The 11,363-nt window shown below is 32.5% G+C and overlaps 1 protein-coding gene across 1 annotated transcript in view; it reads left to right on the top strand.

Moving 5' to 3' along the window:
• Dnajc1 (DnaJ heat shock protein family (Hsp40) member C1) overlaps positions 1-11,363 on the top strand; it is a 198,853-nt gene that overhangs the window by 90,014 nt on the left and 97,476 nt on the right. Inside the window, exons 4-6 of the mRNA XM_004644763.2 lie at positions 2,862-3,027; positions 3,885-3,982; positions 4,946-5,039. Coding sequence (XP_004644820.1) covers positions 2,862-3,027; positions 3,885-3,982; positions 4,946-5,039 — 358 coding nt within the window. The remainder of the gene's footprint in view (positions 1-2,861; positions 3,028-3,884; positions 3,983-4,945; positions 5,040-11,363) is intronic.

Below are 11,363 nucleotides of genomic sequence, written 5' to 3'. Positions count from 1 at the left end.
TCACTGTTTCCCAGTAGTTATAGTAGGCTATATATGTTTGATGGAATTGCACATTCTGATTGGCACTCATAAATAATTATACCAGAATTATTTTATATTTATTATGTATGTTTTAAGAAAATTTAGTGAAATAAATATAATTAGGCCATATGTTAGATGTGTGGAATTGATCAGTTAATGTTTTCATTTTTAAGGAAATCCGTTTATAGTTGCAAAGAATTTGTTTCATTGGTGACATTTTCATCATATTTACTTCTGTGTATCTTATAACATTTATATATTCATGCATTCTTAATCAGGGCTTAACACATTGTTAACACACAGTTGAAAACATAGTACATATTTTTGTGGTCCCAGGGAAGCACCATTTATCAATCTCAGTTATATAGTATTTTGATAATGATGTATGCTTAAATATTAACAAAATATAATAAAGTGATGTTTTAAATTTGTGTTCACAGAATAGTGTTTTTTTCTTAAGTAATTTATGAACTTAGTGTCTGTATTTTGAGAAGTGCATTTGTCTTTTTGGTGTTTCACCAAGGAAGTGATAATTTATCTTTTAACAGCATATATTCTAAAAAGTGAACTATAATAGATGCTATCTTCCCTTAAAATGGCCAGTCCCGTAAGCCATAATGTTCATTGATAGTAAAATCAATAGAGCATTGATTCTAAGCTTAATTCTTGGACATTGCTATTCAGAGTGGCAGTCATAGGCTAGTAAATATCTGGTTACATTTAATGTGTTCAGTGCATGAGGTTTTGCAGTCTTGAATGATTGAGCACTAAATACAATTTAAAAATGAGGTAGAGAAATAGTAGCTATTCACAGATACTTACTGTTTTTAGCAGTGATGGAGATAAAATATTTAATGACATTCTTACCAAAGCTCAGCTATGCTTTCTTCTGATACAGTTTAGAGCCAAAACAAATTTAATACTTAGTGATGTTATTAGGTAATTGTGTCTACTTCCTGAGATTTTTTAAATTAATAGCAATACTTTTTACATGAAGTTATATTATGAGGAAGATTTGTTGAATGTAGTGATTTTATATTCATCTTTTTTCCTTCAACAGATCTGAAGTAGGATAAGATTTAAAATAAATTTGAGACTTAACATTCATTGAACTTCATTCAAATGTTATAATCTTGTGTTATATTAATTGAAACCTTTGTACTTACCTATGTTGAATTTTAAATAGCCAGGGTTTTTTTAGTAGCCAGTTTTTTAAAAGATTTAGACAAATTTTTGATGATAGAAACGATAGGGTTTTTTTAATGATAGTTTTGAATGAAGTCATAGCGTGATATCTTGAGGTTACTATTCAAGAATTGCTACAAATGTTGAGAAAGGATACTATTTAGCTTCAAATTTTGTCTGACCCTGTTACTACACAGCCATATTTTAATTTGTAGGCTCCTTTAAAATATAGTTTGCCTTTTAAGAGTTTAGTACTAATTAGTGGCCTTTGCTTTTAATATTTGATTATTCTGATTTAATAGTGTTATTAATAACAAGTCAATTGAAGTCATTTTAAAATTTGCTAATAAAATATATTTTACATTAATAACCAGTGTTTTTCCACTGAAAAAAAGAAGTTGCCTGAAATAAAGCTCTGCTTTATTTTTTTTAGCATATCTCCAAGGTATCAATTTAATAACTATCAAAGTAGCTACTGCAGTTGTTGCATTTAAATTGATTTACATGTCAAGACTGGCAGTTTAGCAGCTGCGCTATTATTCCTAGATCAGTCAATTTACTTGAGAAAAACCTACTACTGAGTTCTACTGACCTGCCTGACAATATAGGCCCTATTTCTATTCCTGTAATTAGGCCTACGACTAACTCAGAATATTTTTAATTAAAATATTTTGGTCAATGTGTTGCACCAAATTAGGCCTTTCAGTGAAGATTTAATTCTAGAAATAGTGTGATTAGAATATTTAATGAGTTGTATTCAGTTAAGATTAACAGGTTGTGTGTGTTGAACATACAGTGTTTGTGTGTGTCCATTTTGAGTTTAACAATCATAAATGTTACTCTTTATTTTTAACCTTAAAAATATTTCCCTCAACTGACAGGTACATTTAACTTCCATTGAAATTTTATTTTGAAGTGTTTTCTAGCTTGATGATACCAGGAAAGACGATTAAAATGCACTACAGTTAGAACTTTTACTTATTAATATTCTTCCCTTCCAACAAGAGCCAAAAATGAGGAAATTACTACTTAAATATGTACAGATAATTTTATTGAGAAATATGGCATAGGTATTAGGTGCTTCCTCACCCCTTTCTAGAAAGTTTTGGAATTTTTTGTTTTCTGAAGGAACATGAGGAATACAAAATAAAAAGATTTTTACTTCATTAAAGCCTTTGAATAATAATATGTATAAATATTTCAATCTTGAACCATATATGAGAGTAGAAATAAAAGCACTGACTAAAATTTGAATTCTGAATTTGATTCACTTAAAGTATAATTCATGGTATCAAGTAGTTCTCATCTTTTTTCTCCTTTTCAGTGCTTCCTTTGCTACCTGTGTGGTAGGATTTTCTTCCACAGAGTAGAATACAGGTAGATCATAGGTAGTTCCTTTAGGTTAAGGTGTTAGGGCCACATCCCTAAGTGCTGTAACACAAGAGATCTGGGATCCACCATGTCACTGTGCACCGTCTTGAAGGTGGACCACATAGGGTTCTTTGAATTTACTACACAGTACAGTGCTGGTGATCTACATAAATGTTATCCTTTAGGAGAAATTTTCTTCTTCCTCTGTGAAAATATAAGTAAAGATTTTTATTGTTGTTTTTTATTTTAAACTCCCCATGAAAAACTTACATTTGCTGCTGTAGGTACGATGATATTCTGATCAGTGGACTCCCAGATTGGCGACAGCCTGTATTCTACTACAGGAGGGTGAGAAAAATGAGCAATGCTGAGCTGGCATTACTCTTGTTCATTATTCTCACAGTGGGTCATTATGCTGTGGTTTGGTCAATCTACCTGGAAAAACAACTGGTAAGTATTGGCGATAAATCAAATGATCTAGCCACCTTCATTTTATATGGAATGTAAGACATTTTATTTCTCAAGTGATAAAAATTTCTACTTTTCTACATATACTGATTTGAATAATTTTTTATATTCAATAGTATTTATCTCTAACTCAAAAACAAAAATATCCTTTTTAAAAATATAGCATTTGGTTTTGTTATAAAACTTTGTTAAAGTCCAACTATTTAGTTGAAAATTAGAAAGTAGAACCATACTTTCATAATTATCACCTTCTAAATATAGTTATTATTTAATATAAGAAATTTGTTCTAGAAATCTTTTGTCACAAATACTTATGTAATGAGTATTTGCTTTTAAAGACGTTTTAATTAAATAAGATTTGAAGTGAATATATTGTATACCTTCAGAGAATAGTTCAGTAAAAAATTGCATTTTTCTTGATCTAATATGCTACTCTAGTATTCTGGTATGGATTTGTATTTGGTATTTGTTTATTGCATAAAGATAAACACATTTATCGGTGTTCATGAATTAGCATCTGTTTACTTATTCCTTTTGAAGTGACATTATTAAAGTTGCATGAATGAGAAAAAGTAAGTGGAATGCTTTCTCTTAGAAAACTTTGATTGCTATGGAGATGCACAAGACTGACAGTGCTGCACTTCATGTGTGTTTAAGGCCTGGATACCATGGCAACAGTTATTGTGAAAGATTGATGATTTTACTTAATTATGTTGGACCATACATACATTTGCATAAGTGTTCCTCTAAAGTGTTTACCCTTCACAGAAGAGTCTTGATAACATTTCAAGAGCACATGTTTAATGATAACCTATAGCCATAATTCTTTCCACATTAAGGATGAACTGCTTAGTAGAAAAAAGAGAGAAAAGAAAAAAAGGACAGGAGGCAAGAGTGTGGATATATCAAAACTTGGTGCTTCAGAAAAAAGTGAAAGGTGGGAATAAATAAAAAACATTTATCATTTGAAAGTTTTAAACTATCTTTATGTGTGTATCTATTTCAGATGTGTTCTCTTTACATCTATAGTATATAAAACTAATCTACCGTAGTTTATAAGATAAATGCTAACCTTAAGTAAAATTCCTAGAATTTTTCTCTCATGATGGGTGAGTGTGTATTAAAATGACACAAAAATTTTGATTTCTTATAGTTTGAAGTTTTTACTAAACTTTAGGGGAAAAAAGATTACTAGGAGAATCTCTGAGCTGAGAAGTGGCAGTACGTAGTAGTGATGCATGCTATACATTCAGAAAGATACCACCATTTCTACCATTGATTCGTAAAGAGAAATAAAGGGTTTAAATAGTTCACACAGCAGGGCACAAACTGGATCAATGTGGGATAGAGAGCAGACACTATTTTGCCTGTCTTCTATTCTGATGACATCAGTGAGTAATGCTTCAGTGAACTGCAAATGACATTGATTTTTATGTATTGGTTTGTTTATGCTAAAGTCTTCATATCTGGTTGTCAGCACTTGAACAGTCTGATGATAGTTAGTCTTTAATAGCTGGAGTAATCATAAGGTTTAAGCATTGTTTTGTAGAAGTGGTAAAAAACCTAGGTTAGAAAGAAGGATTTTGCATCTTTATAACCTGACTAGGAGCCTCCTTCCCCAAAGTTTTAAACTGTATTCTGTTACTTGCTCTATATGTTATGTCTGTTGTAACTACTATATTTCATGAAAATCGCTTCTCGGCCTTTTGGCTAAGATCAAGTGTATATTTCATGAAAAATTAAGTCAGATTATGTGATAACTCAAATATTTCTCTGAATACTTCATATTTTGTTATTGGTGAAATAGGTATTCAAAAGAATTCATGAACTAAAAAAAAATTTTGTTTCTCAGTTTAGAATATTATGCTGATTTGTTGTTTTCGTTTCCCTACCCTTCTAGATTGCTGATAAAACCACAATGGCATGATCTGCTTCCATGCAAGCTGGGAATTTGGTTTTGCCTTACGTTAAAAGCATTGCCTCATCTAATCCAGGTAAAATGTATTTCTTTCGTATAGTATTAGATGCTTTCATTGTTAATTATTCATGAAATAATTTATGCCCGTGTCTGCTTTCTGAATGCTGATACCTAGTTGGTTGTATTTAAATCAAGTACTTTTATAAGTTAAAACTAATTTGCATTCTAAGATTATTTACATACCTATCCCTATAATTGTCTTGTTTTCCTATTAAAATACCTTAGAATTCCAAGACATAGGAAAAAGAAAAAAATCTGTCTTGATGACAGACATAAAAACAGTAAGTTTCATTTGCTTTTGTCATTAAAGGCATAACCAGTGTGAAGAAACCCAGACTTGAATAGCTTGTCACCTATTGTAATAGTATTTAAGTATATAATGTTAAAAAGAAAAGCATCTTTTATGTGAGCTTCTGTATAATTATGCAGAAGTATATAGTGCTTTCAATTTATTTACACTTTTAAGAGGAGTGAAGATATTTTATCTTCCACTGGTAATCAGAGTTTCTGTTTCAAATTAGTCTATTATTATAATTATTATTTTTAATATATTTGGTACAGGGTCTCACTGCATGGCTCGGACTCAGTGATCCTCTTGTTTTCAGCCTCCCCAGCACTGAGATTACAGGCATGTGCCACCACGCCCAGTGTTGTTGGCCGGCTCAGCATGTCTGGGGGCAGAGCTGGCAAGACATATGGTGCAAGGGATTGAACCCCTGTCCCCGCGCTTGCCTAAACAGGCACTTAGAGTGCTGAGCTATCTTGCCATCCCTCAAGTTAGTCTTGATCAAGCAATAAAATGTGGGCATATATATTTATGTGGCAGTTTTCCTTTATTTTATGCTCACCATACCAGGTATATTTTATTGAATTATTATTTTGCTAACTTAGTAATTTACTTATTTAGAAAAGCCCCAACATATAAATATAATATTTGAAAGTAAATATACTTTTTGATGTACAGAATTTGAGGTTGTGATTCTAATTTTGAAGGAGCAATGTTTTATTTCAGAAAATAAGTTCTAATGAGCCAGAGGTCAGTCCTGCCCACATTCATCTATTAGAGCTGTTTTTCATAACCATTTATGGAAACTGAAGACCTCAATTTCTGCACCTTGTTTTTGTTTTTGTTCTCATATATAATGTAAATCATATATTTGAAGTAAAATAAAATTACCAGCATGCTTCTGTCTAGCCTTTAAGAAATTATTTATCAGTTTTTCCATCAGAATAATTCATGTTAATAATTACTTTTTGCAGTCTTATTTTTTTTTAGTGAATAAAGACACGAAGTATTTTAGTAACTTAGAAACTTTTAAGTTGAACATAACATTTATTTGAGAAAAAGCCAAATTCTTATATATAGTATCAACAAAACAATAACAGAGAGGGTAAGTATATGTTATACTACATGTTTATAAGAAAATATAACAAATACTTTTAGGGCAGATTTTCGGTTTTTTGAATTTTATGTTTTTGCCAGTGGTAGATTCAATGCAACAGGCAAATGAGCGAACAGATGAATTTAAAAATATAATCATGAGACAATATACATAGAACACCATATAAAATAACAATCTTAAACACTTTATTGTAGGGGCCTGCTGTTTAGCTCAGTTGTTTAAGCGCCTGCTAATGTGCTTAAATGACTAGCTCAGGATATCACAGTTAGATCCCTACCTCCACCTCCCTAAGCAGACCTGCCCTTAAGGTAGACCGAGCCAGGCCAAAAAAAAATCCTTCTTAAACACTTTATTGTAATTTTAATCTAAGTAATTTTAAATAAAGTTTATGTGTTAAAATGAACATATTTGTATTTGCCTATGGTATTCTTTTGCTTCACCATAAATTGTTAGAAAAGATACAAAAATAAGAAAAATTACACAACTGTTTCACTCTCTTTAGAAACACTTGTTTAAACAGTTTGATCAATTGGACTTTCAAAGTTTTTACTTACATTATGATACATGTTGCTGCTCAGTGTTTAGATACTTAGGCATTAGTCTTTCAAGAAGTTATAAAGCTAATTTTTAAAGTTTGTTCTAATAATTTCTTCTTAATAAGTAAATTATTTTTTTAAGAAAGGATGATTTCTCCTTTTTCTTATACAAATACTTGACATTTAATTCTGCTTTGGAGGTGTAAGATTACTTTTGTGACGATCAATGGCAAAATAATATGTAATAGCTTCTTTCTTACAACTTTATAATAGTGAAAATATTTTAGATTTATGAACTCATAGCATATCAAAGCAAAACAATACCAGATAGTTGCTATTAGGTTTAGATTTTTGTTTGCTTTTTTTCCTATCTTTTGTAGCCTTCATGTTAGTTTATCATCCATAAAACCATGTAATGTGAATTTCATGTGTTTGTGTGATATTTCTATAAGGGATCTTTTTTTTTTTCATTTATGTATTTGGTACACAGTCTCACTACACAGTGAGACTGATAACTGATCATCCTGTTTTCAGCCTCCCCTGTGCTGGGATTATAGGCGTGCACCACCACTCCTGGACTTTGTCACTGGTTCAGTGCGCCTGGGGGTTCTGTAGGACCCGGGATTAAACCCTGGTCTCTGCGCTTGCCAAAGCAGGCGCTTAGTCCACTGAGCTACCTTGCTGGCCCTATAAGGGATCTTCTTAAATAAGATACTTGTGAAACTTAGATCTTTTAACCCAAAACAAACTGTAGAAAGTTTTTTTTTTTTTTTTTTTTTTGGCTAGTTCAAGCTGCCTTAATGGCGTGTCTGGTGCTGCTTGTGGAGCTGGGGATCAAACCATGGTCCCCTGCACCTGACCGCATTTGCCCAAGCCGTGCTTTAAACAACTGAGCTATCTGGCAAGCCCACCTAAAACACACTGGATTGTTAGTTGTTATAATGATCAAAAATGGGCCCTAGTAAAGATCATAGGATTAAAAAATGAAATAGAGCCTTAAACTACTTAAACACATTTTACATGTATGCACCACTTTTGTAATATGAAGCCATATTGTATTTTTAAATGGAGTATTTTTTAAATGGAGTCTTCTCATAAGAGTTCCTTGTCTTCTTTCTTTCATAAACTACTATACCTATAGTTATGGTGAGAAGATGAAATCTTTTTAAAGGAGAATCAGATTAATCTCTGGTGAAACAGTGTTACTGTGTAACACAGAGTGTTATGATTTTCCCTAGTCTTTTTTTGTTTGTTTTGGGTTTTTTTGTTTTTGTTTTTTTTTTCCCCCTAGTCTTTTACATCTGTGAACATCATTTTTAGCAATTCTTATATTGAATTGCCCAAAGCATTGACCTTGATTTTCATAGAAACAACTCATTTTCAACTAATATTTTGAAATTATAACTAATATTTTGTTATTTTATGAAATATTTAATTGGATCATATTATTACAGTAACAAGTATAACTGGCACCTGTAGGATTAAGAACTAACATAATCAGCTCTTAAAAAAACACAATCAATAAGCAGGTATCAGTGAAGGTAGTTTTACTTCTGGTGTGAGTCTCTTGAATTTCATGAACATTTATCTAAAACTGAACTTCAAATACCCTGTGTAAGTACATAAAAATCAAAGATTTAATAGCTTCCAGCAGGTGAACTTCACACTGGCAGAATCTGTTGTCTACTCTTGTCTTCACAATACCCCGACTTCTGTCTTCTACACTTATCCTCAGTATACCCATTTCTTTACTGGACTTCACATATTTGTAAGATTATCCGGGAAGTTTGGGAAAAATAAATTTTGACCCAGCTTATGATCTCAAGTTCTCTTGAATTATGTAGCATCAGAGATTCCTAAGAAAACTCTTTTCCATTTAGTTTACCTAAATTCTTTTCTATCTTCCTCTACCAAAAAAAACCATAAATGGGAACAGATATAAATGTTTGATATGTAGTGCTTCTTCTGGTTCTAGGTTTAAAAATAATTCATCCAGTTCAATAAAAATATATTAAATACTTACAAAAACAAGGTACTACAAAGGCTCTAGAAGTAAATGTGTCCTCTTGGACTTTAGAGACAAGTAGCACTATGAAAAAAATGTTTTACAGTATGGTACAAAGCATCACATGGGTAGGGTAGAAACAGTGACTACTGTAGATGTTCAGAGAAATAAGGTTGACTCCATTTAGCACGTCCAAGGGGGAAAAAAAAGGAACCACTTGAAAGGAGTCTTAAAAGGAGAATAATAGGCTCTTAGCAGTGAAGTGGTCTGCTTTGTGCAGTAGGACATACACAAAGACAATTGTATAGGTACTATACTTTCCACTTAGGCAGACTATGCTAAGGCTGAAAAAGACACTTAAAAAATTTTTAAAAATTTTTTTTAAAAAGAGGATATAGTGTCATGTATTTCTGTATTTTGTCTCCAGATTCTAAGAATATCCATTTAGGAATTTATATTCTAGAGTTGATATGAGTGGTCTGTAAAGAACGTTTATGCAAAGTAAAGATAATTTATGACATAGCAAAGCCCATCATACATTTCTGCCAAAAATATGTGTGCAGTGTTAGAAGTGGTAGATACAAAGAACCCAGTAGCTATGAAATAGGCAGATAGGGGCTGGGGAGATAGCTTGGGCCTGAGTTCAATCCCCAATTCCGGGGGAGGAAAAAAAAAAAAAAAAAAACTGAAATCGGCAGAAAATCCTCAAAGGGGTTCTATGATCAATGATGTAATACAAAAGTATCTCTGTGCTATCTTGCTGTTTGAGCAGTTCCTCACACTTCCAGCATTAAGTTTTACTCCTATATTTTGCTATGAAAAAGACATGGAAGAATTAATAAATTAGCAGAGGGCTGGGGAGATAGCTCAGTAGAATAAGTGCTTGCCTGGCAAGTGCAAGGCACTGAATTCAATCCCTGGTACTGAAAAAAAAAAAAAAAATTAGCAGAGCTATGTTAAATATTCGATAATGTTAATATCAGACATTTTCCAAATAGATCAACATTCAAGGAAGAGATGTATGGCGACTACTGCTGTATACTTAGCAAAATGTATCCCAATATCATCTATATGCCCACAGAAGCAAAAGAATGAATAAGCATCTAACTAGAAATTAACAGAAGAAAACACAGGGAATATTTGTGAACTGATGAGTAGATGGAAGGCTGTTGTGCTTAGAGATGAGAGAGGATAAATGTGTGACCACATGCAGAGAAGCTGGTGGACCTTCAGGAAGTATTCAGGTAGCTAAGGGTGCAAGTAGTGACCAGCAAGAAGCAGAGACTGTATTAGAACATATCAAGCCCTGTAACAAGGGCTTTGAGGCTAGACTGTAAATGTGACAATACAGGTATAGCTTCTGTAACACGTTTTACCGATCTGTCTCTATTTCCATGATAATTTTGTAGGGAGTATACACATTTGCTTGTCTGAAGACATAGTCTTCTGTGTCAGCATATAACCTCTGGAAATTATCCTAGTATACATAGTATACATGTCTTTTTGGGAGAGAGAGTGTTAAACATAAAGCCTTCCACATGCTAAGCATGTGCTTTACCATTGAGCTATACTCTCAGTACTGATCTACTTTTTAAAGTGGTCATATGTTCTGTAGCCTTAAAAGTGCCAGAAATTGATGAAATATAATTGATGCTATGTTTTTAAATTGAAACCTTATAACAGTTTATTTTGGCCACTGTCTACCTGTGTGGAAATTTATATGGACCATAATAATTTAGTGTGGGAAGAAGGTAAGAGAGGGTCTCACTGTGTATCATACGTGTCCTTAAATTTACAGTGATTCTCCTGCTTCAGCATCCCCAAGTACTGGGATTACAAATATTCGCCACTATACCAAGCAATAATTTAGATTGTTAATCTCATTTCTCATGTAAGACCCAAAAGTGCCAAATATGTCCAATAAGTCCTAATTTAAGTCTTATAGTCATGGTTCTGTGTTCTTCTGAGATGAAACAGATTTGAAGTACTGAGTCTGTATCTATTTGCTTTTTAGTTTGATTTTCTGATAATTCACTATTCACATTTCTAACTGATATGTTGTTATATTTTTCAGTATTATAACCTATAAAAACCATTGCACCAAATTGTAAATTCTTCACATTGTCAAATCCTGTGGACTCACTGTTTCTCACCACCAAGCTGACCTACCATGAGAACTGTTAAAATAAAAATTATTCTAAGAAATTTCCAGTGCACATATCCTTACCACCACCAAGTTTTATAGGTTGCATCAGAGCAGCAGCTATAAAAAGAGAGGAACTTTCTCTAGATTGCTCTGGTTTTTACCTTTAAAAAATGTTGCCTCAGGGGCTGGTGAGATGGCTCAGTGGTCTGGAGCACCTACTTAGAACAAGCTAAGCTAAGCAAAACACAGG

Source organism: Octodon degus, unplaced genomic scaffold (genome assembly GCF_000260255.1).
Source record: "Octodon degus isolate 3935 unplaced genomic scaffold, OctDeg1.0 scaffold00208, whole genome shotgun sequence".
In the NCBI taxonomy this organism is placed as follows: Eukaryota; Metazoa; Chordata; class Mammalia; order Rodentia; family Octodontidae; genus Octodon; species Octodon degus.
Note: the sequence above shows the minus strand (reverse complement) of the source record. Positions and strands in the feature narration are given on the sequence as shown.